At 41.2% G+C, this 24,889-nt stretch overlaps 5 protein-coding genes across 5 annotated transcripts; 3 read left to right on the top strand and 2 right to left on the bottom strand.

Moving 5' to 3' along the window:
• Positions 1-3,804: 3,804 nt before the first annotated feature.
• On the top strand, positions 3,805-7,220 carry LOC145712063 (glycerate kinase-like). The gene is made up of 7 exons (XM_081789750.1): positions 3,805-4,546; positions 4,589-4,737; positions 4,779-4,940; positions 4,985-5,193; positions 5,302-5,445; positions 5,487-5,836; positions 7,081-7,220. The coding sequence occupies exons 1-7, from the start codon at positions 4,324-4,326 to the stop codon at positions 7,164-7,166; spliced, it is 1,323 nt and encodes a 440-aa protein (XP_081645876.1). The 5' UTR covers positions 3,805-4,323; the 3' UTR covers positions 7,167-7,220.
• Positions 7,221-7,812: 592 nt separating this feature from the next.
• Positions 7,813-9,604, top strand: LOC145696443 (peptidyl-prolyl cis-trans isomerase-like 4). The gene is made up of 6 exons (XM_081773521.1): positions 7,813-8,038; positions 8,083-8,231; positions 8,271-8,376; positions 8,419-8,627; positions 8,832-9,114; positions 9,155-9,604. The coding sequence occupies exons 1-6, from the start codon at positions 7,861-7,863 to the stop codon at positions 9,532-9,534; spliced, it is 1,305 nt and encodes a 434-aa protein (XP_081629647.1). The 5' UTR covers positions 7,813-7,860; the 3' UTR covers positions 9,535-9,604.
• A 27-nt stretch (positions 9,605-9,631) lies between these two features.
• Positions 9,632-10,777, top strand: LOC145712061 (nudC domain-containing protein 3-like). The gene is made up of 5 exons (XM_081789749.1): positions 9,632-10,080; positions 10,121-10,214; positions 10,259-10,445; positions 10,491-10,648; positions 10,691-10,777. The coding sequence occupies exons 1-5, from the start codon at positions 9,632-9,634 to the stop codon at positions 10,775-10,777; spliced, it is 975 nt and encodes a 324-aa protein (XP_081645875.1).
• Positions 10,778-17,457: 6,680 nt separating this feature from the next.
• Positions 17,458-22,097, bottom strand: LOC145712314 (anoctamin-5-like). Its single transcript, XM_081790002.1, is given in 10 exon segments — positions 17,458-17,749; positions 17,793-17,883; positions 17,928-18,100; positions 18,147-18,367; positions 18,459-18,482; positions 18,535-18,613; positions 18,662-20,314; positions 20,355-20,684; positions 21,226-21,264; positions 21,974-22,097. Coding segments are annotated over 10 exon segments (2,805 nt in total). The 5' UTR covers positions 22,019-22,097; the 3' UTR covers positions 17,458-17,599.
• A 1,198-nt stretch (positions 22,098-23,295) lies between these two features.
• Positions 23,296-24,591, bottom strand: LOC145712060 (uncharacterized). Its single transcript, XM_081789748.1, has 4 exons — positions 24,445-24,591; positions 23,961-24,403; positions 23,611-23,921; positions 23,296-23,542 (listed from the first exon to the last, which is right to left on the bottom strand). The coding sequence occupies exons 1-4, from the start codon at positions 24,524-24,526 to the stop codon at positions 23,296-23,298; spliced, it is 1,083 nt and encodes a 360-aa protein (XP_081645874.1). The 5' UTR covers positions 24,527-24,591.
• Positions 24,592-24,889: the final 298 nt, after the last annotated feature.

Below are 24,889 nucleotides of genomic sequence, written 5' to 3'. Positions count from 1 at the left end.
ACTAGCGCGGCCGCTACCCATCAATAGACATCAAAAAAGATTTGTAAAGGAGAGAAACTTACTCGTTAATCCATTTTGGTAAACCTGAAAAAGCCGAAAACGAAAAGCAAGAAATTAAAGACCCAGCAACACTGTGGCACTGCCTATCTTCTACAGATACAATCTCATTTATCCTAAGTTCACTGAAACACTCACTTATTGTAAATCATACCAATGCGGTATATTCTGAATTGAAAAAAGCCCACTTATGTATACATATTTATAATTATCTTTGTGTTCCTAGATTGAAAAATTGCCGCCATGGTTAGGGTAAACGCACAAAAAATCAGCTTTTTTTCTAGGGGTCGTAGAAACTTTATTTTAAGTGACGTGATTGCAAAACATGAGAAAATACTATTTCAGAAAAAAAATTTTTGAAAAAACCACTTGGCATCATTCTAGCGCCCTCTAAAGAGGTCCAAAAATCTATCTTTCGAGTGGGTGAAGGTACGGAGTCGTGGATAGTCTAGTTCGAAGCGCCTCGAAATTCTAATCAATTTGAGATAAAAAAATTTAGTGACCATGCCTCTGATCGATCAGGAATCACCTGGAGGACCTCCTGTTTCTTGCTGGAAGACCAGTAATTTGCTGGAAGAATAATGATTTTTGTTATTTAGTAAACAAAATCCTAAATTTTTTATAAAATTTATTGACAAATATCACGTGATCACACAGAGAACTTCTGGAGGACTTTGTCCGGTTGAAAACATCCGGATGATGGAAGAATTCAAAATTAAGAATTTTATTTTTTTTAATAAGAAATTTTTGATAAAATTTTTAAAAATGGGCTTCGGGCCGTCTCAGCCCCGTCCCTGGCTTTTAAATTGAAATGGGCTTGACGGCCCTTCGGGCCGTCTCAGCCCCGTCCCTGGCTTTTAAATTGAAATGGGCTTGACGGCCCTTCGGGCCGTCTCAGCCCCGTCCCTGGCTTTTAAATTGAAATGGGCTTGACGGCCCTTCGGGCCGTCTCAGCCCCGTCCCTGGCTTTTAAATTGAAATGGGCTTGACGGCCCTTCGGGCCGTCTCAGCCCCGTCCCTGGCTTTTAAATTGAAATGGGCTTGACGGCCCTTCGGGCCGTCTCAGCCCCGTCCCTGGCTTTTAAATTGAAATGGGCTTGACGGCCCTTCGGGCCGTCTCAGCCCCGTCCCTGGCTTTTAAATTGAAATGGGCTTGACGGCCCTTCGGGCCGTCTCAGCCCCGTCCCTGGCTTTTAAATTGAAATGGGCTTGACGGCCCTTCGGGCCGTCTCAGCCCCGTCCCTGGCTTTTAAATTGAAATGGGCTTGACGGCCCTTCGGGCCGTCTCAGCCCCGTCCCTTAAATTGAAATGGGCTTGACGGCCCTTCGGGCCGTCTCAGCCCCGTCCCTGGCTTTTAAATTGAAATGGGCTTGACGGCCCTTCGGGCCGTCTCAGCCCCGTCCCTGGCTTTTAAATTGAAATGGGCTTGACGGCCCTTCGGGCCGTCTCAGCCCCGTCCCTGGCTTTTAAATTGAAATGGGCTTGACGGCCCTTCGGGCCGTCTCAGCCCCGTCCCTGGCTTTTAAATTGAAATGGGCTTGACGGCCCTTCGGGCCGTCTCAGCCCCGTCCCTGGCTTTTAAATTGAAATGGGCTTGACGGCCCTTCGGGCCGTCTCAGCCCCGTCCCTGGCTTTTAAATTGAAATGGGCTTGACGGCCCTTCGGGCCGTCTCAGCCCCGTCCCTGGCTTTTAAATTGAAATGGGCTTGACGGCCCTTCGGGCCGTCTCAGCCCCGTCCCTGGCTTTTAAATTGAAATGGGCTTGACGGCCCTTCGGGCCGTCTCAGCCCCGTCCCTGGCTTTTAAATTGAAATGGGCTTGACGGCCCTTCGGGCCGTCTCAGCCCCGTCCCTGGCTTTTAAATTGAAATGGGCTTGACGGCCCTTCGGGCCGTCTCAGCCCCGTCCCTGGCTTTTAAATTGAAATGGGCTTGACGGCCCTTCGGGCCGTCTCAGCCCCGTCCCTGGCTTTTAAATTGAAATGGGCTTGACGGCCCTTCGGGCCGTCTCAGCCCCGTCCCTGGCTTTTAAATTGAAATGGGCTTGACGGCCCTTCGGGCCGTCTCAGCCCCGTCCCTGGCTTTTAAATTGAAATGGGCTTGACGGCCCTTCGGGCCGTCTCAGCCCCGTCCCTGGCTTTTAAATTGAAATGGGCTTGACGGCCCTTCGGGCCGTCTCAGCCCCGTCCCTGGCTTTTAAATTGAAATGGGCTTGACGGCCCTTCGGGCCGTCTCAGCCCCGTCCCTGGCTTTTAAATTGAAATGGGCTTGACGGCCCTTCGGGCCGTCTCAGCCCCGTCCTGGCTTTTAAATTGAAATGGGCTTGACGGCCCTTCGGGCCGTCTCAGCCCCGTCCCTGGCTTTTAAATTGAAATGGGCTTGACGGCCCTTCGGGCCGTCTCAGCCCCGTCCCTGGCTTTTAAATTGAAATGGGCTTGACGGCCCTTCGGGCCGTCTCAGCCCCGTCCCTGGCTTTTAAATTGAAATGGGCTTGACGGCCCTTCGGGCCGTCTCAGCCCCGTCCCTGGCTTTTAAATTGAAATGGGCTTGACGGCCCTTCGGGCCGTCTCAGCCCCGTCCCTGGCTTTTAAATTGAAATGGGCTTGACGGCCCTTCGGGCCGTCTCAGCCCCGTCCCTGGCTTTTAAATTGAAATGGGCTTGACGGCCCTTCGGGCCGTCTCAGCCCCGTCCCTGGCTTTTAAATTGAAATGGGCTTGACGGCCCTTCGGGCCGTCTCAGCCCCGTCCCTGGCTTTTAAATTGAAATGGGCTTGACGGCCCTTCGGGGCCGTCTCAGCTTGACCCGGGCCGTCTCAGCCCCGTGGCTTTTAAATTGAAATGGGCTTGACGGCCCTTCGGGCCGTCTCAGCCCCGTCCCTGGCTTTTAAATTGAAATGGGCTTGACGGCCCTTCGGGCCGTCTCAGCCCCGTCCCTGGCTTTTAAATTGAAATGGGCTTGACGGCCCTTCGGGCCGTCTCAGCCCCGTCCCTGGCTTTTAAATTGAAATGGGCTTGACGGCCCTTCGGGCCGTCTCAGCCCCGTCCCTGGCTTTTAAATTGAAATGGGCTTGACGGCCCTTCGGGCCGTCTCAGCCCCGTCCCTGGCTTTTAAATTGAAATGGGCTTGACGGCCCTTCGGGCCGTCTCAGCCCCGTCCCTGGCTTTTAAATTGAAATGGGCTTGACGGCCCTTCGGGCCGTCTCAGCCCCGTCCCTGGCTTTTAAATTGAAATGGGCTTGACGGCCCTTCGGGCCGTCTCAGCCCCGTCCTGGCTTTTAAATTGAAATGGGCTTGACGGCCCTTCGGGCCGTCTCAGCCCCGTCCCTGGCTTTTAAATTGAAATGGGCTTGACGGCCCTTCGGGCCGTCTCAGCCCCGTCCTGGCTTTTAAATTGAAATGGGCTTGACGGCCCTTCGGGCCGTCTCAGCCCCGTCCCGTGGCTTTTAAATTGAAATGGGCTTGACGGCCCTTCGGGCCGTCTCAGCCCCGTCCCTGGCTTTTAAATTGAAATGGGCTTGACGGCCCTTCGGGCCGTCTCAGCCCCGTCCCTGGCTTTTAAATTGAAATGGGCTTGACAAAGGCCGGGATAAGAAGGCAGTACTAAGGTGATCAGTCTCAGTTTTGTCCCCAACCCCACCCTCTCCCATTTTTTACTTTAAGCATACCCTCCCTACTTGTTTTGCTTTTATGGTGTTCGTTATTTGGAATTTTTTTTTTGTTTTTTTTTAAAGAAGGTAGTTTTTATTAAGGTTATGATCAAGATTTTTTCTGTTTATTTCATTCGAAAATTAATTTTTTTTTCAAAAAAAAAAATTTTTTCCAGCAATGCAATGTTTTCCTTGAAAAAGTCTTCCGCGAGCTCCTCCAGAAAAAGGGATGGAAAATATTATTACTTTTAGGGGTTGAAAAATAGTTAGATTTATTTCTTTGGTCCTCCAGAAATTATTAGTCTGAATTTGTGTTACATAATAGGGTTACGTAACAGTTTTCGGCAATTCTTGAGTCATCGGAGGTATTGTCACTAAATTTTTTTTTATGAAAATGATCAGGAGATCATTCCGCGTTGATCTAGCTATTTTAGAGCCTTCGAACATGATCCACTCAAAAGTTAGCCTTTTGCCAGGCTTAAAAAGGTTGAAAACCTTGAAAAATTTTTTTGAAAAAAAAATTTTGAAAAGTACTTTGGCATGATCTATCACCATGCCAAGTTTCAAGTCAATACTCTTTCGAGGGAAAAAGTTAGTTTTTTTGTGCGTTTACCCTAGCCATGGTAATTCTTGAGGATATTTTTCGCGAATCGTTGCCCTCAATCAATCCGAAAACGCTCGTTTTGGATCATCTTACAAGAAAATCTTTCGCCAAAGAAAAAGTCTTCCTCATCGGCTTCGGGAAAGCTGCTGCTGGTATGGCAAGTGGAGTAATCGAGTACTTTGGAGATTATGTCGCCCAAGGGATCGTCTCAGTGCCTTTCGGAACTAGAAAATCCATGGGTAAGCTACTGCTCTATCGTTTCGTGTGTCAATGAATTTTAGAAGAAAATGCGGGTGCATTTTCTGAACGATCGAGTATGTGGCCCGTTCACGAAAATGTCAAAGTCCTTGAAGTCGCGGAAAACAACCTTCCAGACGCAGCTGCTGTGGGCATTGGTTCAAAAACGATAGAATATGCGTTCTTCGACTGGTGATTCGTCGAAAAAACGCTTAGATGGAGAACCATTGACGAAAAGACGCATCGAACAAGATTCTTGAGTTCGTGAAGAATCTCGAACCAGACGACAAGCTGATAGTTTGCTGTTCTGGCGGCGGTAGCGCGTGTTTAGCTTGCCCTGCTGATTCGATATCGCTTGATGAGAAATTAAGAATTATCAAAAAGCTTCAATCAAAGGTTCCTATACATAAACTTCCTATATAATTTAGTTGAACTTTTAGGGCGCTACTATTCAAGAACTCAACGCTGTAAGATCACTTTTGAGCAAGACGAAAGGAGGAAGGCTTTTGGCAGCGACAAAAGCTTCTGTGAGAACTTTTATTCTCTCGGATATCATTGGCGACCCGGTCGAATTGATCGCGTCTGGACCAACTGTTGAAACAACAATAAAAGATCGGAGCTTTTATGAAGGGTTGCTGAGACAGGATTTAAAATCAATATATGAATTCAGCTCAAAATTTTAGCCTCAAATTATATTAGCCATATATGGCGCATATTTAATTCTGATGATCCTCTTTTAAAATCCTCGATTCTAAAGAAAATTTGATGTTGACTTTGCCCTTCCTGAGGAAATTTTCAATCAGAAGACTTATCCCTCGAATACGGTTGAAGTTATCGGCAATAATCAAGTACTAATTAAACGAATCGAGGAAATATGTGCTCAGGGAAAAGTATCTGATAGGTAAGGATCGTTTTATTGGATACTTCTCAATCAAACCGCAGACCGATTCCTTACTTCTCTCTTGGAAACGAAATTTCCGGGGAAGCCCGTGATCTCGCCAAGTTCTACGTTTGGATTGCGAAAGCTCTTGCTGACAGGAGTAATCGGAGCAGCATTCCAGATTTTTCTAACCTCCAGATAACTACTCCTGACGTCTCTGACTTTTTCGAAGAAATACGCGACATTTTCGATGAAAATGGCGAAGTTCTCGTAATTGCCGGCGGTGAACCTACTGTGACTATCCTTGGGAACGGGAGAGGAGGAAGAAATCAAGAACTCGCACTGGCTTTTGAAATTGAAGCTCAAGGAAAGCTAAATGTGGAGTTCTTATCTGCTGGAACTGATGGACAAGGTTCGTCTTATCATTTTATTTACATAGGGACAATTAATGCGTATGCAGCATAGCCTGTGCTGCATGGAGTATGCTAAAGAATAATAGTGCTCGGAGATTATTCGCAAGAAATTCTTGCTTTACAGTAACATTTTTTTATTTTTAATCCGGCAATGACTAGCTCAGTTCGTGTAGGATTTCTTCCTGTGTAGTAGACGATCCTTATCACTTGATGCTCGGTAGCTGAGCAGTGAAACAGGTCGTGTCTTCTGTGCCTAGAATTTCTAATAATTCTCGGAGAATTGATGGATTAAATAACTTACGGGGAGTGACATTGTCCCTTGCAGTAGCCAATGTCAATTAATTGGAGATTGTGTTTGCTTCCGTCAACGCTTTCTATGTAGACGCTGAAAATTTCATAAAAATTCATTCACAGGTCTTAAGCTTTAGTCATAAAATTAGTGATGTCAGATTATTTGAATTTTAAAATGCCTACATTGACGTTGTACATTACGTATGTTGGAAGGATTTTTGTAAATATCAACATTTGCGGGGACGTCCTTGTTCAGCGTGCTGACGTTTCGACTTTTAGTTTAAATATCAATATGTCAAGACAAACTGGTGTACGCTCAAATAGGACCTAAGTACCCAGAAAGCTCTAAATGACTACCTGCAGAGTCTGAATGTCACATTCAGAATGTGTCAGGTTTACAAAGAAAAATATATCTTTAATTTTTGAACTAATTTTAAAATGACTCAAAGAATACTGATATTTTTATTATGAAAAGACTTTTCGTAAATTTTGAATCAACGAATTTTTTGTCAACTCGTAGAAATTGATTTGAATGATCACTACCTTTCACTCTCTTCAATAGCAAGTCCATACGCCTGGACAAGGACTTGGGGACTCAACCATAGCGATTCCAACTGACAGCCACAGCACTCGTGCTCGCAATTCGAGTAACTTCGTGTACGATGCAAGCGTGGCGAGTATTGGGAGGTATAGGGGACTTTGTCGCGAATTAGTTTGCACTCATGATGTTCTTGATTTGCGTAGCAAAGTCGCACCATTTCCATCAGATCATGGCCTTTGAAAACAGCCGCTATTTTGGGAAGTAAAGTGAGAAGGATTAAAGTCGTTGTTGATTGCCTTTTTATGTTTTTGAATTTCTTTCGTCTTTAGTATTCGTTTTCCTTTCGTAGTGGAATGTTTTCATTTCCGGAGCAATTTATAGGGCTAACGATCTTTCTAACGCCACCTTCAGATGGTCCCTGTGATGTCAGTGGCGCTTTTGCGGCGCAAATGACGGCGCGCGCGACGGTGCTATCGAGCTCGCCAGATCTTTCCTAGAAAAGTCCGATAGCTACAACTACTTCAAGAAGCATGCTCCTCACAGACATGTCCGAACTGGGGAAGGGAACATCACAATACATTGATATTCAATTAGATTCTCAATCTATTGGTTCATTTAATTTATGCTATTGATAGATTTATATCTTTTGTACCCAATAGAAGGCTCACATTTACGAACGTGATGGACATTCATCTTCTCTATGTAAAATCGTCTGATTGAAGTCATTATTCTTTGCTAACCTTTCAAATGCAACTGCTGTTAATAAGCCTTGATTTTTAGTACGAATCACAGTTCCGATTATGCTCAAGAATTTTTTTTCTAAATAATAAAATTATATTTTGTTGCCAACTTTATTTGAATAAATTCGAAGTATAGCTGAATATGGAAAACTCAGCATTAAAATACAGTTCATATTTAACCATTTCATCTAGGGAAATTGAATGAATCAATATTAACGTCATTTTTACCTAAATTTAGGGCAATCAAATACTCTGACGCTCCTTTTTGGACTTTGTCAGAGAACGCGTTTCCCGGATTATTCCTCGGACATTTTCGTCATATTTGAGACTTTTCGACCTTTTCATGCGTTGAGAAGCTCCCTCTTTCTTGAGAAGATCGTTCACACGTCTATATTTACTCATTATCAATAAACTAATTGAAAGAATAGAACTAGACTGTCACGAGTCGAAAATGTCGGTTCTACTTGAAACGACGATGGGTGACATCGTCATTGATCTTTACACGGAGCACCGTCCTCGATGCTGTGTGAATTTTTTGAAATTATGCAAGGTCAAATACTACAACTACTCCACGATCTACAATGTCCAGAGGGACTTCGTAGTCCAGTGTGGTGATCCTACTGACAAAGGTAGGACGGAGAAATTCGGAGCGACTATCAGTCCTGATCTTAAGGAAATCCGAAAAACGGGTCTTCAATCTTCGAGCGTACAAATGGCGAAGCTGCACGTTTTTTTGAAGCCCAAAAACTTCCAATTATTAAGCATGATAAGGTCGGTCTTGTCTCAATGATCAACAACGGCAAGGGAAAATTTGGAAGTCAAGTAAGTTTACCATCAGTCGACGATTGCTAATTTTTTAAGTTTTTGATAACAACGGGCGTCAATTGTGATGTGCTCGACGGTGGCCAAGTGGTATTCGGAGAAGTAGCGGAAGGGCTCGAAGAATGTCTTTCAAAAATCAATGAAGGTAGAATGAGAAATTGAAATTGAAAGATAGCCTCGTTTTTAGTTTATGTTGATAAGAATGGTCGGCCACAAATCGACATCAGAATCAATCACACGCATATTCTCGATGATCCATTCGAAGATCCAGATAATTTAGTCGTCCCTTCAAGATCTCCATCACCGGATGCCGAGCGAATTTTCGGTGCAGGAACTAGAGTCGGTGCGGATGAACTTCTCGATGAAGACGAAGGGTTGACGGAGATCGAGCAAAAGGTAACACTTGTTGAGAGTCTTGACTTGATTCTCCACCTGACAAACAAGTCAAATTCTGGCTGCCAGAATCTTTCAGTTTCTGACTCAGTTCAAGTCCGCTTTAAACTTGACAAGGGCACATTTAGCGAAATGTGACACTTCGCTTTTTGACAGTTCTAAAGTCCTTCTGAGATAACCGTTCAAAAATTCTTAGAAAAATTTAAGGAACGAGACGCTATAACAACAGCCGAGCACCGAGCAAACGTTCTTACAATCGTCGGTGATTTGCCAGCTGCGGACGTTGAGCCTGATAAAAACGTTCTCTTTGTTTGCAAGCTCAACCCAATTACGACTGACGAAGACTTGGAGCTCATCTTCTCAAGATTTGGCGAGATCAAAACCGCCGAAATCATCCGTGATCGTCGAACTTTGCAGTCGTTGCAATATGCGTTTATTGAATTCGCGACGGATGAAGATTGTGAGCGAGCTTACTTCAAAATGGACAACGGTAAGCTTTAATGATTCATCTGTTCCTTATTCTTGTTTAGTTCTCATCGATGATCGGCGAATCCATGTTGATTTCTCTCAATCAGTCGCTAAAAAGTGGCGCCAGTGGAAATTTCAGGGCAAGTACCGAACCAAAGAAGAAATGGATGATCGAGATGAGACGAAAACAATCAAACGAGAACCACGAGAGTCCAATCGAGAGCGCGATCGTGATCGAAAAAGACGAAGAAGTGGTTCTCGCGACGAAAGCCATCGACGAGAGCGGAAGCGGTCAAGATCCAGAGACCGAGACAATCGCAGAGAAAGAAGACGATCTCGATCGCGAGATAGGCGACGATCGCGGGACCGGGATCGATCTTCGCGAGACCGGGATCGACGTCGATCGAGAGAACGCAGACGATCAAGAGATAGACGAAGATAAACGTAGACCAATTTGTAACACTGCCAGTTTCTTCTGTTCTTTATTGTCTGAAATTTATTTGATCATGGAATTTAGCTCAATAAGTTTTTTTCAGAACATGAGCGATAAAGAAGATTACACAAAAAAGAAGGCGTCTCTCGAGTCGTTGCCAAAGTTCAAAAAACCAATGCAAGAACGATACGACCAGGCGTTTCTTGGAATTCTCCAAAATGAACAAAGAATCGAACCCTTTCTCGACTCTGTTATGTCGTTCCTCTCCCGAAAAACTGACTTTTTCCGAACATTGACGGACGAATCTCAAGTCGGTTTCCCACCAGGCGTCGCAGAAAATATGGTGCGTTGCTATTTCATGAAGTACAATATGCAAGTGAAAGAGGCGGAAGATAGAGTTAAAAACGAAGAACTGAACATGTCTCAAGCTCCTAAAGCAAAAGAAGTAACAGCAGCTCCAGTTAAAAGAGAAAAACCGCAGCCAAAACCAGCTCCATTAGAAAAGAAAAGCCTTGAAAAATTGACCCAGGAGCAGTGGCAACTAGAGCCTGACAGGTAAAATAACTCGTTTGGAGATTCCTCTATGATTTTGTAGTCATAATGGAGCGCGACGCGAAAACTACTCCTGGAATCAAAACTATGATGATGTTGATATTACCGTGCCAACAACCGTTGCTAATACAAAATTCGTAAGAGCTCCAGTTCATTCTTTAGTCATGAACATTGATTTTAGATAAAAGTCAATATCAAGCGAAAACATTTAACGGTCATAATCGAAGGCAAAACCATTATCGACGGGGAGTTGTACCAAGAAAATAAAGCTGACGAAGCGACTTGGTCTCTTGAAAAGGGAAAATGCTTGACAATCAGTTTGACGAAAGCAACCGAGCATTGGTGGAATAAACTTATTGAGGGCGAAGGTAACTTTTGAAAGAAGACTATTTATCTATCTATAATTATCTTAGAGGAGATTGATATGAAAAAAATCGAACCTGTCCGAAGCATGGGCGATCTTGATGAAGGAGAAGCCGCAACCATCAATCAACTCCAATTTGACGAGATGCAGAAACGCATGGGAAAACCAACGAGTAAAGAGCTCAAAGTCCAGGATATGCTTAAAAAGGTGAAGCCCCCCGATTTACTTTGTATCTTTATTTCGTTCTAGGGCTGGGACGCTGAAGGAAGTCCATTCAAAGGTCAACCATTCGACATGTCTCAATTCAACATCAACCCGGATGCAATTCAGATGTAGATTACTTTCCCACATTCATTCGTTTCATACCTAGGTTATTATTAAACTGCCTATTTACGCAATAAATGTTAACGAGAAAATATAAAAGAAATCAACAAGGAGAGCAAATAAAGTCCATTCAGCAGACATTTATTTGCTTGAGAATCTGGTCGATCTAATTTTTAAATCGCTTATTGTAGCAACGTCTAAAAAGTCTACTGTTTTCTTTTTTATAAATAGAGAGCATCAAAAGCGTAACGTTAAAATGTCGTCAATAAAGATCAATGAGCATTAAAAGACTTTAATTGATCCTAAACTTCATCCTAAGATAGTTTTGTTTACGAGCTTTGTTTTGAATTGTTGCACAATCCAACTTTCAGAAGGAATTTCTTGAAGTTTCCAGCGTGTAAATTACGCATAAGTTACTGCTAATCTTTTGTTATCCAGACCAGACTAGCGTTTTTTATCCACAGTCTCATTACACGTGAGTAGTATATAAATGTCAGCCTTGCCGGACGCTCTCAAGTGGAAAGCACTTGAATTCAAGTACTTTCAAGTGCCTGCACCTGGCACCTAAATAAACAAACTATTGTGACTTGTTTCCGGTCAGTAATTGTCTTGCACTTGAAGTACTTGACACCTGAACATATTCTGAGCGCGAATTTTGAAAATACAAAGTGAGCGCACTTGCGCCAGAACCAGTTGACCGTAACCGCGAGTATAAATCCCGGTTGATAAATCAGGAGCCCCAAAGGTCACCAAAAATGCAAAATATAAACAGTCCAAAAGCAGAGAAATAATTAAATGAGTTTATCAATATCTGGAGAAGTGTGCAAGGATTTAAGATTTCCTTATCCTTTCAGAATCCTTTTTTCTGGATCATCACAATCTGGCAAAACTCATGTGGCTGGTAAACTTTGTGAAAATTTCGACTTATTTGAAAATGAACCGAGACGAATAATTTATTGCTATCCGAAATACTTGAAAGAAAAACCAGTTGATTGGGACGAAAGCGATAAAATATCCATTCCAATACAATTTACAGTTGGTTTACCGACTCAAGACGACATTGATTCACTTGAAAGCCACACACTTCTTATTCTCGACGATCTCTATGATAAAGCAGCCAACTCCGAATGCATCGATCATCTGTTCAGAGTCACATCTGGGAAGAGAAATCTTAGTGTGATGATAATGACTCAAAACAGCTATTCAAAAGGAAAATATGCACGTGACATTGGTAACAGCTGTAATATGCAAGTTCTTACTCGTAATTGTCTGGATGCGTCAATAAATTTACGAAGATGTCGAGCTGTTGGACTAACTGAAGCGTATAAAGCTGCAGAAGAAGATTCGAAATTCGAAAAATATCCATTCTATGTGATTAATCTTTCCCCTCAGGCTCATCGATCAAACTATCGTCTTTTCACGGATATATTTAGCGAGTATCCCAAATGCTTTTCAGTGAACGGAATGAAATCTTACATTATCAGTGAAAATGATTTTCGGCGATTTTTTGAGATCAAAGAAAAATACAATTCAAAGCAGCCAACTTTTCATGCGACTGTTAAGAAGCTTAAAAAGAAGTCTGCAGACCAAGCGAATAAGAGGAAAAGATATCAGTCTTCCTCTGACAAATCCAGTGATGATTCAACAACAAGCTCAGAAAGTGATTACTGACTCTGATTACTTTACGTGAAATAAATGCCCCTGAGCTTCTTAAAATTTGATTTATCAAAGATTGTTTGTGTTTTTTATTTCAATGACAAATCAATCGAGAAAAATCCGTTGTTCTTGTGGCATAAAAGCAAAAATAACCTATCCGTGGAGAGTTATCTTCAAATCTTTCTTTGCTTTTAGAAAAAAGTATGAGAACTCGCAACAAAAAGAAAGCTCTGACAGCAAATAAAGGCACTCAAATAAGTAATGATGACAATATTGAGCAGATATACTCAAATATTCAAAGTACTCCCGCTTACTCTGCAAAATTGAATGATTTCTTGAGAAAAAATGCGACTCAAAGCAAACATGGTAGAATCGTCAAGAGAGTTTTTCCAAGAAGAAGAATTATCGTCAACCACCCATTTCAAATTTTTATGGCGGATTTGATAGAATACACTCGTAGTAGCAAGATGAAGTTTGCGAATAGAAACAATGTCTACATTCTGATTGTGATCGATTGCTTTTCAAAATATATATGGGCAAAGCCCTTGAAGAAAAAGAATCAGAAAACTGTTTCTGCTGCGTTTTCAGAAATTTTTGATGAAATGAACGAGTACCCAAATACAGTCATCACTGATGAGGGTAAAGAATTTTATAATTCTGATATGCGGCGACTGTTTGATGCTTTTCAAATCCATCACTACAGTATCAAAACGAAAACCAAGGCATCGATGGCAGAAAGAGTCATCAGAACTCTTAAATCCCGCCTCGAAAAATACATGAGCCATAACAAAACAAGAATATGGATAGACGTTCTTCCTGATATTGTGCGTGGCTACAATGGAACTCCTCACCGTTCAACGGGGATAGCCCCAAGGGAGGTGTCTGATGATAATATTCCTTTGGTATTTAAGAAATTATATCCAAATTTGAAGCTATTAGCACAACCTCGTCTACAAGTTGGGAACATTGTTCGTATTTTACGAAAAAAGAGTCTTTTCGATAAAGGATACAAACAAAATTGGTCATCAGAAGAGTACAAAATACGAGCTATATCGCAAAAAGCTGGTATTGTCTGGTATAAACTGTCCCATTTTAACGACAGTAAGATATCTGGATCGTTCTACTACTATGAGTTACGAAAAATTGCCAAAGATCTTAAATCTTACAACGCAAAATAAGAAAACTCTATGGCTGTTCGACGAAAGGCAAAATTTTTTTGCCAATGAGGAATCATTCTGGCAGATTTCTCTTAATTCTGCTGGAATAATTATCGAAAATTTACCGCGAAATCACCATTTTCACGTCAAAATATCACTGTTGGACACAATTGGAAAAGTACAACTCGCTAATTTTATCATGTCCTCTGGGGCATACAATTATCAACCAACTCAAGAAACTATAAATACACTCCGATCTAGAAATTTGGATTTCGTATCAATTGAAATTGATATTGAATCGCTCTCTGACTCATCGGTTAAACCAGAAATTAAATTTGGCTATATCAATTTGAAACTTGAGCAAAATGTCCAGCATCTCAGTCAGTCTGAGTCAACGAGAACAATATTGGCGGCAAAGAGGGATAAACGATGCTTACACCGATCAGAAAAATAAGAAACGTAATCGACCAATAATTAAGAAAAAAAGAAGAAAAAAACCTAAAAAAGAATACTGCTAAATCAAAAATAAATATATCGGAAAGATATTTTATTCATTATTTCTTATGCAGAGGAAATCTTTTTTACTATATCCTTGTCAATCTGACCATATTCGTCGATAGAAACCTTCACCATATCTATCGTCCAGACTACCAAGCTCAAATTTTTGTCGACAACATCCTTGAACTCCAGAGTTGCACTAACCCAGCCGGAATTTTCTTCGTTTTCACCTTCGAACTTATGCGCAAAGAGGAATGCTTTTTTGAAATCGAAAATTGAGTCCACTTTATATGTTTTGACATTCATCAAGTTTCCCATGACATCTTGATATTTCAGATAGGGCTCGATTGGGAAGTCTGCTTTAATTTTCTATCCAAAAATTAGTCATCAAGTTTTAGGACTGTTTATCTTACCATAGGATAACCCGTGCAAGATGATCCATTAATCGCTAGATCGAAGCTGAGTAGATCATTTCTCGTAAGACTGATTGATTCGCCCTCGTTATCACCATCGATGCAACTTGTAGGCATGATGCCTGCAAAAAGGAATGCTGGGGTTTTTCCTCCAAAAAGATTTTCCATTCTCACTATCTTTTCGCCCTTTGTCAAGGATCTGACAATTACATTTAAGTCATCATATACATAGGAGATGCTGCGATGTTCAAATAGCTCCGTTCGCAAATGCTGGCTTGAAATGTATTCAACTTTTGCATAGCAGTCCTTGAGTTCGAGTGCATCAGTGAGATCTGGTGTATTTTCCGAAATTTTCAAGGTCGAAAATTTTGCATCTTGCCGTCGAAGTGTAAGCTTCATCTCCTTATTTGGAGGCAGTGGCTTATTGTCAAGAAGAAAACCATCTGTTGGAATAATCATCAATTGATAAATGTATTTTCCGTCTTTTCGTTGACAGCCACTTCTACGACTGCTCACGAGGTTCTTTTTTGCTGATTCGGAGAGTTCACTGTAGTTATAATCGTCAAAGTACCCTTCTGTCAGAAAAAAAGTTTTCATATACTCGGCGCTGAAATTTGTCTTCTTAAGTAGCCAATCATTCAAATAATAGTCTCCACGAGTTCGTGGAGCACTCACAAGCTGGCTCTGTAGTTCGACATCAACTGTGGAAAATTGTTTTGGTCCAAAACCATTTTCCGGGATGTACTTTTCGTCGAGTTCAAGAGTAAAGAAAATTTGTATTTTGTTTTTGACGAGGCATAAATTTGGATCCGCGTCAAATATAAAGGATAACCTTTCAGAGCAATTATCCTTTGGATAATGTGTTTTGACAATTTTTCGATCCGGTCTAGTCATTGTATTTTTTGTTAGAAAAAAAGATTTTTTCTCCTTATATTTTGAATTTTTGGCGACCTTTGGGGCTCCTGATTTATCAACCGGGATTTATACTCGCGGTTACGGTCAACTGGTTCTGGCGCAAGTGCGCTCACTTTGTCTTTTCAAAATTCGCGCTCAGAATATGTTCAGGTGTCAAGTACTTCAAGTGCAAGACAATTACTGACCGGAAACAAGTCACAATAGTTTGTTTATTTAGGTGCCAGGTGCAGGCACTTGAAAGTACTTGAATTCAAGTGCTTTCCACTTGAGAGCGTCCGGCAAGGCTGACATTTATATACTACTCACGTGCGGACACGTTTTATAAGCCTGACGACAGTAACCAAAATTATGAATAATAATATGCAGACTCAAAATTTCCTAGAGACAAAATAGATTCACGGCTCATTAGTTCGAGAAGCAGCAGAATCATCAGAATACACTCGAGAAAGAAATAGAAAAAGGCGTCGGTAAGGCAGCAGTAGCGCCTTGTTTTTCACTCCAACAACTCGCCCTCACCGTTGGCCATGAAACACCACCACTCGAGCTCTGTAGGCGTTGACTATTCCTTACCTTTTGCTTAGTGTCTCTCTGACGTTATTACAGAGCTTGAAAATTTTCAGAATTTTTTCGAAAACTTTAAAATATTTTTCACCAAAAAGTTTTTAGAGAGAATACAGTAAGTCTCTTAAAGCGCTCCTAATTGTGATGAGTATGTTTCAAAATCTAAACTGCCTTGAAGATGATTTATGGCCATCTGATAGCTATAAACATAACTTCCGGCCTAGATTCCGAACTCAGCTATTTTTTACTTAGCTTATTCGGTTAGAACACAGGAAACACTGGAAATTTATGCACAAGAAGTCATCGAAGAGAGCGTGCCCTTGCGCGCGCGTTTCACTCGCACGTGAGTCGCTTTTTCGAGATGTTTTCGAGTTTTTCACGAGAATGCTCACAGAAAGAAAGAAAGCACGCTGCTCAACTTTTTTTTCTAATTTCACTTTCGAATAGGGCTTAAAAAAACAGAGAATGCAAAGAAATCAAAACTCAGAGAGTTAAAAAAATTCAAACCTCTCAGACCTGCCAACTTGGGCCTCGCCTTTTAGTTTCCAATGTATGGGCCGTACGATAGAATCACGTGGGGATCCAGGTTTAACCACGTGATCATCTTTCGTTTTGATTTAAGCATATGCTGAGGGACATAAGGCCTGGTACAGGTGGGACCTTCGACAATTTCACGTTTGTCAGTTTTTCTAGATCATTTCTTATTAAGAGGTACACCTAATTAGAATTCTTAATTTGAAGAAATCAGCACCGAGAAAACGAATCAGCAGAAATTTTGCCATAAGCCCCTCCCTCTCCCCGAAGCGCAAGGTCAACTCGGTCCACCCTGAATAATTTCACTTTGCCTACGTCTAAGAATTTTTCTCTGTTACTATTTGCGCTCGTCCTGTGACCCTGCTCATGACTTTTGATTTGGCCGTTGGTCGATGCTTCGTACAGAGCAGCTCATAAAAAACACGAAGACTGGACTAGCAAGTCCAAGAGAAATTAAAAGCAGTCTGAAAAACAAATCAATACCGGATAAAAGGGTAGATATATAACTTTTTGTCACTTCTTTTCAACAAAATCATGGTTATTTTTTCATGAAAACTAGCTTGAACTGGTAGAAAGAGTGCATTTTTTATGCAGAATTATAAGCGGACAGAATTTGCTTGAGGGAAAATGCCCGAGCTCACGAGGAAGAAAAAAAGCACGTGATGGACCCTAGTCATTTTCAGTATACGCTTGAGAGACCCAGCTTCAAAAATAGAGAAAGAGAGAAAAGCGATTTTTCCGCGGCCAACTGAGTCTTTGATAGTAAAGCATGGATTGAATGAGAACAGCTTCTTTCTATGCTGTACTGCAAAGGCTCCGGTGGGGATAGCGCGGACGCTCGACGCTAGACACAACGTGGGCAACAGTGAACTTGGACAGAGAGACTCTCCAGATTCTTTCATAAAAAAGTGACATGGATTTATATTCTTCTGGCACTTGTAAATAAAATTGACGAAGAAGCAACTTTAGTTGTTTGTTTTTTTTTGTATTGAGTGAAAATATAACTGGCAGTGAGTAAAAATTAAATAAGAAAAACAGATGTATAAAATGATTTTAGTACTTGCATCAAGTTGGAAGTTTGCATAGATGGAATGATAGGCTTAGGAATTCTTCTTGCTCAGGTCTTTCTTTGCTTTATCTTTGAGAATTGTCTGGACGATGTATTCTTCTTGTTTGATCATGTTCTTGAGGCTCTGTGGCTTGTTTGGGATGAGCCAGACGATCAGCCAAACGGTAAGGAAAACGGCATGCTAAATTATCAAATAAATTTCTCATTCGTTTTGCTATTTTTACCTCGTATAAAATGAAAAAGAGAACTCGTGCATAACGATCACTCCAATAATCAATCGTCGGCTCCAAATTCTCGTCTCGGTATCCTTCGTAGCTAAAATCATAAACGTAAAAACGAGGATTATGAAGAAAACTTACTGGCATTCAGTGTAATTCTCAGGGTTACCGCCGACAAAGTCATCGGGGATTTGATAGACGGAATAAATAGATCTCGCAAAGCCGGCGAGTGGAAGGTCTTCATTTTCAGACTTGCCCATGGCAGCGTAAACAATTCGTGGGACTGTTTGTGAAGTTATAGCAAGCTGCAAGCCCTTCAAATTTATTAAACGTGGCTGTTCGGCTGGGATCTGAACTTACATTCGTGATGACAGCGAGAATTGCTAAAAATCTAAAGATCGGTTCCCAGATTCCAATGTTCTTGGTTCGCTCTGGAATCGGTCGCTGAGAGTACTTGACGTATTTTGCCGCGTCGATTCGGATTTCCGCGATGTTGTTCAAAAATGCGAAAAGTGGTGCAAGAGGGAAGGCGCATGAAAACAGAACTGCGAACCCAAACTGAATCGCCAACTCGATGTAGTCTATTTGAAATATTTAACTATCCATTATTATTTTTGAAATTTTAAATCAGTTAAACATACGAGTGATGGAATCAAGGTTGTGAGTTCTTACCGTTGAGATAATTTACATCAAAGCCTGAAAGATGATTCGTGTTAGTACTACATTCATGCGGTCTACGATCTGTTACCATATTTGATCTCATTTGAGGATGAGAGCAAGGAATCTGCTTTCCATCGAGCATCAATATTAAGTCCAAGATTGTCTTCCTAAATTCATGTTTGTGAGATCATTCAATGGATTAATAGCTGGCTTACGTTTTTCTTCCTTGTCCACCACTTTTGAAAAGCCGGAAGAAGTATTTCAATCACATTGTTTATGAGTTGCTTGCCGACCATTGTAATTATTAACTGAATAGCAAGCTCATAGGAGCAACCGCCATCGCAACCAGCCCATCTGTACTCCTTCCCATCGCTTCCCTGTCAAGGGGTGAAATCAACGAAGACTCATTTCAAAATATTATTTATATTTTTACCCCCTTCCTTGATAGATAAATAGTTAGTGGGGTAACCAACGAGGGTGTCCTTGAAAAACGCGATGTAGAACAAGTTTGAGTAGTAGTTGACGAATTGGAAGCAAAAAATCTTGAACGAGTATGAATCGTCAAATTCTTGCTGAGTTCTGGGGACTTCAAGTTCTGTTAATTTGGCGGCCGCTTTGTGATAGATAAGATTGAAGCCCATGATCAGGATTAGTGAGATCGTTGAAGCAGTAGTTGTGACGACAATGGAGGGAGTGACAACTTCTCCAACTGGAGAATCTTCCGCGAAACCTAAGTCGTTGACAATAACGCTGAGCACCATACGGTAAACGATGACTGCGACGACGGATGCAATTACCAAGAGGATGAAAAACAAGACTACACTAAGGGATAGCAGCTTTCGTGGATAAATTGTCGAGAGAGGGATGTAAGCTTCTTTCTTGAACGTGACAGGATTGAGACGATTTTGAGGTGCCACAGCTTGATAACGCGCTCGAGGAGGTTCCATATCTTTGTCGATTTTGGTCAAATCCCATTCGTACTCGAGGAAAAAGTTCTTTCGTGCCCACAGCTCTAGGAATGTCATCGCCCAAATTGAGACCAGAAACGCATAACCAAGTGTGAAGACATTGTCGAAAATATACGTGATTTTCAGCGGTTGACAAAGATCCGAGGCTTTATCGAATGTACAATCGAAGCACTTTGGACAAAGAATCACGTCAGTCATGTTGCATGTTTCGGTAATTACAGTATCAGTTTGAAACGTCGCCAATCCATAGATCATAACTATCAGTCCAATAACAGAAAACGCAATTAGTGAGTTCGTATAAAATCCTAAGAATCCAAAGTACAGCGCAATCTTTTCTCCAAAATAGTCTCTAATTTCGTCCAAAGGCTGACTTCTGTAGAAGTTTTTCCAGCCAGACCAATTTCTATGAAGATAAGCTCTCAAACTCTTCTTTGGCACGAAATCTTCTTCGTCGCTGATCTGTGGCTCGTTGAAAACGCCATCGTGGAGTGGGTAATATCCGAGAATTGCTCCTTCCTCGTTCTCAAGAAAAGCTCGAATTCCGATTTTCCTCGAGTTTTTTCCTTCCCACTTGATGTTATTCAAAATATTTGCGACCATTCGTATTCTCTGAGAGTCAGTGAAAAATTCTTCTTCGTTTTCTGTCTTTGCAAAATAATCATGAAGATCGTGTCGATAAATTGCTGTGAAGTAATCTTCCGGATCCGTGTCCCAGATTTCCTTGACTTGGAAAAACCCCTCGCTCTTTTCGATGAAATTCGACCATGTTTCTTTCGTTTTAGAGAAGAAGTTTTCCAAGCAGCCGGAATCTTCATCGTTGTCTTCGTCATCTTCATCGTCAGAATCGCCTTCAAGAACTCCACCCTCGATTCTTTCTTGTACTTGAGATGCAATCATCGCCTTGAAATGGTAAATTGATAGTCTGGCTATTGACTCTTACTTTGATATCTTTTCTGCTTTGGAGTCGACAGTTTATGCTTAAAACTTCAGCTTGCTTCTTCAGTACAACCATTGGTGCGTGAATTTTTATAAAATACTTTTGTTTTTCGTCAATATTTCCTTCCTCATCAGTTCGCGGTTCGAAGTTTTCGTCTTCGCTTGCGTCTTCTACGATTAAATTCTTGCTCCTTAGTCTTTGCTTGAGAGTTCTTCTTAGAGACTCGTGATGGTTCCGGCTCTCAGGGTCGGCAGAAAAGTTGTACATGATGATGAAGTCGATTTTCTTTTTGATTCCGTCTTCGGAGGACTTCAGGAAGAGTGTCTCATCTCTCTAAAAGATGTTTTTAGATTAACTGACCAAATTCTTCGGGAAAGGAGGATTTACTAACGGTTAGAAAATATTCATGCATCTCCTCTCTCGAAAAAACGCTGACTATAACAGCAGCATTCTCCGATGCTTTCGGACGGCAATTAGCATTATTGTTCAAGAGCTCAATTTTCTCTGACTCCTTGTTTGACGACTTTGACATTCAAAGAGATTTTTATTCTATCCTTTTCGAGAATTACTGTATTTTCTCTCTCGCGACTTTATTTCCAATTCTTCAACAATTAAATGTCACTATTCAATTTTTCCTCTATACTTTTGAACTTTGAAAAACTTGTCAAAATCTGTGCATCGATTTTGTGATCGATGCGAACTCAGACATCATAAAAAGCTTGTCAGCCGGGACGGTTTATTATCTTGTTCGAGAACTGTGCCAGTTCAAAAATGTCACCTAAAGTTCAAGAAACTAAAATTTCTGTTTTGGTAAAAATTTTTTAATTTTTCCGCCGGGTGTAAAAGTCATTTGAGTAAACATTGATTGTCTTACCTCTTGCGATGGCTCTGATGATTGTATATCCGCAGCCGACTGAAAGAAATATATTAAAGATCTATAAAAGATTATAAAAGATCTAATAATAGATTTCTAATAAAAGATTTCTAATAAAAGATTTCTTATGAAGTACCGCTAGCTTGAAAAGCTTGTTAGCCCCCAAGATCGTTTTCCCGAGATTTTTAAATTTTTGCTCTTTGCCTTCATTTGCTTCAAGATATTTATCCCTTTTAGCTTTTCGCTCAAGCAAGTGTTTTTTATGCTTTGCTCGTTGGATATCTAATGATTTTGTCAAAAAAGCTAGGTGTCTTCTCTTTCTCATTTTTGCTTTACTGCTTTCTGGGATAATGCTATTCTGATATCCATGTCTTTGATAAAGTCACTGATTGCTTTCTGCTGATGTCGGGACTTGGTCTTCTTTCCCATTATTTCTCGATAATTTGATTAAAAAAAACCCAAAATTATTGCAGCTCATTTTGATCTAGAATATTTTTCTCCGAAGTTACCTTTTTGATAGTTCCATTTCGGGATATATCAAAATTGATTGTCTGCAGCACATCTTTGATAACATTATTACGAAAAGAAGCGATCTCTCGTTGAAATTTCAAAAACCCTCGCGAGTGGGGCCTCATCTTTTTCGTAAATGCACAGTTTGCGCTCAGAATAATAGAATGCCCTGCCTTTTGTTGTGAAGGAAATTCTATACAACAAGCTACCGAATATTAAATTATCAAAGAGACGTTACCTTTTCTGGCGCCTCATCTTCTTCTGGAATTATACTGTTCCTCATTATATTGTTATCAAATGTTGAAACTGTGCTCTCTTTTCAGGCGGGTTCAGATTTTAGGGTGTCCTTAGAAGTGTTTTTTCTCAGTTTCTATTTACTAAAGGTCAATGTAAATACACTTGAGGTCTCAAATAATTATTCAAATGGCCGATAAAGTATCACTGATATTAAAACCGGAAAATTAAAGCTAAAGCTCATGTAGAAAGCAAAATTGAACCGCTCCGTCATCGTAAAAATCTCTTTTAGCTCCAAGTTGAAATGCAGATAAGCTGTTAATTTTCACTATCGGCGCAATTGGCGGCAATCTTGGATTTCCTCTTAGTTTCTTGTTGCTGCTCTCTTCGTTGTTGTCATCGCCAGGTGTAATTTTTGACATTTATTTTGAAGAGGCTTATATTTAAAAGATTTTTCTTTTATTGTCTTAAAAGCTGTAGATTTAGCTTTCAAGTCAATGGTATCTATGGAAACGCGCAGAAGAAAAATGTCAAGCGAATTCGAACACCCGTAAAATTCTGGTCTGTTTCGATCAAGTTTTCACAGTCAAACAAAGGGAAGAAAGAACATCTTGGCATTCATGCTCGATTGATTGCTTTAGTTTTTATAAGATTTCTGTATTTGAGGTTATTCACGCCGGATGGATGGCCGAAGATCTAACAAATTTCTTATACAAATAGGCATTCTAAGCCTTAGAACTTCTAAGTTAGAAGGCGAGTCTATCAAATGTTACGCAATGTGTTGTGTCAAACATCCTGCTGAGACGAAACATAATTTATGCTACATAAAGGGCCCTATTTTGATATTAGCATTTATTCCAAAGTTTTTGAAGATACACAGAATCTCATCAAACCCAAATCGGGTCAAAAAGTTTCTTATATGTTTCTTCGCCCCAACTGAAGCTTTCTCCAACAGCGACCGACTTAATCTTTTCGAGGAATTTTTTCGCTGGGGTAGCACTAACGAGCTCATTTCCAAGTCCGATTTCGTCCTAAAATCTCGTTTCTTGGTAAAAACCCAAGCGCCCTACGTTTACAGTTTCTCCGATTTCGGGCTGCGGTTTTTGTTCACTTGGTGTTCCTTCTATAGGTTAGAGATATGTATATATTTCAGAGAGATAAGAATGTCTCTAACCATCCCTTTTACGATACTGGCTCTGCTGGAATCATTATCGCTCCAGTCCGAGCCACTCAGTTCGTCGCCAGATCCAATCTCTACTTGTTTTGCAACAACAACTGGTCTTTATCAAGTTCATAAGCTTCTCGGGGAAAAAAACGGGAGAATTATTATGAGCGTTTCCTAACATTATCGTAGAAAGAAGGCGCACTTCTATTCGGAATCGTACTTGCTTCTGAATTCTGCTGGTAGTCTGCTGGAGGCAGAGATTCGATAAGAGACTGCTGCGGTGGAATTTCCTCGTCAGAAGATGATGATGAGTCCTCGATGTTTTCAGAAAGCTTTGATTTCGGCATCGAGTCCATTTGAGACAAGGGCAAAGAACCTCCAGTTGCTTGTAAGTCAAATGATCCAGCACTTTTGCGTATTTTTAAAAGGGTTCTTAGTATTAAAATCTGAATTGATAACTTTATGAAATCAATGACAATACGATCCTTGGAAGTTCCTGAAATTCCATTGATGGAGGATTTCCTTGAAGATGATTTACTGCTAGCTCTTGTTCATCTTCACTGCTGCTGGAAGAAGATGAAAGCCTATTGTTGTTGGTCTGTATCGACGGCTGAGCAGAAGGTGGCTGAAGTGATGTTGGCCTCACTGCTTGATCTTCCTCATCTTCAGAACTGCTTGAGCTGATAAGTGTGTCTATTTTACTAGCCATGGAAACAGGACCGCCGCTCATAACTCCACTATTTGGTGCGTCAGATATTTTTGTTGGGATAGACCGTTCCATAGATGGCTGAGGAAGGTTGCAAAACCATTTAAACTTTCAAGATACCTTTACTTGAACAACTTCTTCATCGCTTGCACTGTCACTGTCAGAGCTTAAGTCATTAAGTCTACTAGCCAACGAAGCTGGACCAGAAATAACTCCTGCCGGAGCGTCTTGAGTTTTGGTAGGAATTGTTGACTCAACTGTTGTCGGCGCCGTGCTTGAAGTCACAACGGCAATTTCGTCTCCTGAGGAATCAGAATCTGAGCTTGAGTCCATCATGCTATTCAACTTGCTGCTCATCGATGCAGGGCCAGTAAAAGCAGGCTTTGTTGGCCCATCGGATGTCTTTGTTGGCGAAATCGTTTCGTTCATCTTTAACTTTGAGGCATTTGGTCCTGGGCGCATTTCAGAGTCCGAATCAGAATCTGACGAGCTACTGTCGTTCAGGGTCTGCATCATACTGGCCATTGCAAGACTTTTAGGGCCACTTGCGTTTGATTTTGGACCTTTTCAATGAAGTCAAAATTGAAAACAATCGAAAACATACCAGGATTGAATTTAGGAATTGCCGCTGGACTATCATCACTTTCAGACGAGCTCGAAATGTTGAGAAGCTTCATTGACTGCATTTTTGAAAACGGAAGAAAAGAACGACTTTAAAAATGCTTCTCTGTGCTCGTTTACTCAGTGATGGAACCCGCGGCACTGGATCGGAATGCAAAGTTTGACATGACCTCATTTATTTGCACTATCTTTATGTCATGCACAGTTATCGGATTTTATTGTCATGGGACCATGCTTTAGCCAATATGTACTGCAAAAATAGACTTTCAAAAAACCTGGCGGGCCCAACCAGGAAAGATCCGGGGATCTTTTTTCGAAGACATCCATTACATGAAAGAGTTCGTCAGTTTCGTACAAAGCAAGGGCCTTCCCAGTGTCAGGAGAGTCTGGAGACTGTTTCTAAGAGAGCATGTTCTGCTGGGTCTGTG

Source organism: Oikopleura dioica, chromosome 1 (assembly GCF_907165135.1).
Source record: "Oikopleura dioica chromosome 1, OKI2018_I68_1.0, whole genome shotgun sequence".
Lineage (NCBI taxonomy): Eukaryota > Metazoa > Chordata > Appendicularia > Copelata > Oikopleuridae > Oikopleura > Oikopleura dioica.
Note: the sequence above shows the minus strand (reverse complement) of the source record. Positions and strands in the feature narration are given on the sequence as shown.

Coding starts and splice junctions, on each gene's coding strand:
- LOC145712063 (XM_081789750.1), top strand. CDS start 4,324: ATGGTAATTCTTGAGGATATTTTTCGCGAATCGTTGCCCTCAATCAAT. Junction 4,738..4,778: donor AATATGCGTTCTTCGACTGG/TGATTCGTCGAA, acceptor AACCATTGACGA/AAAGACGCATCGAACAAGAT. Junction 5,446..5,486: donor CAGGGAAAAGTATCTGATAG/GTAAGGATCGTT, acceptor ATCAAACCGCAG/ACCGATTCCTTACTTCTCTC.
- LOC145696443 (XM_081773521.1), top strand. CDS start 7,861: ATGTCGGTTCTACTTGAAACGACGATGGGTGACATCGTCATTGATCTT. Junction 8,039..8,082: donor TGGTGATCCTACTGACAAAG/GTAGGACGGAGA, acceptor CCTGATCTTAAG/GAAATCCGAAAAACGGGTCT. Junction 8,232..8,270: donor AGGGAAAATTTGGAAGTCAA/GTAAGTTTACCA, acceptor TAATTTTTTAAG/TTTTTGATAACAACGGGCGT.
- LOC145712061 (XM_081789749.1), top strand. CDS start 9,632: ATGAGCGATAAAGAAGATTACACAAAAAAGAAGGCGTCTCTCGAGTCG. Junction 10,081..10,120: donor TGGCAACTAGAGCCTGACAG/GTAAAATAACTC, acceptor ATGATTTTGTAG/TCATAATGGAGCGCGACGCG. Junction 10,215..10,258: donor CCGTTGCTAATACAAAATTC/GTAAGAGCTCCA, acceptor CATTGATTTTAG/ATAAAAGTCAATATCAAGCG.
- LOC145712060 (XM_081789748.1), bottom strand. CDS start 24,526: ATGCAGTCAATGAAGCTTCTCAACATTTCGAGCTCGTCTGAAAGTGAT. Junction 24,404..24,444: donor AATTCCTAAATTCAATCCTG/GTATGTTTTCGA, acceptor TTCATTGAAAAG/GTCCAAAATCAAACGCAAGT. Junction 23,543..23,610: donor GAACTTCCAAGGATCGTATT/GTCATTGATTTC, acceptor AATACGCAAAAG/TGCTGGATCATTTGACTTAC.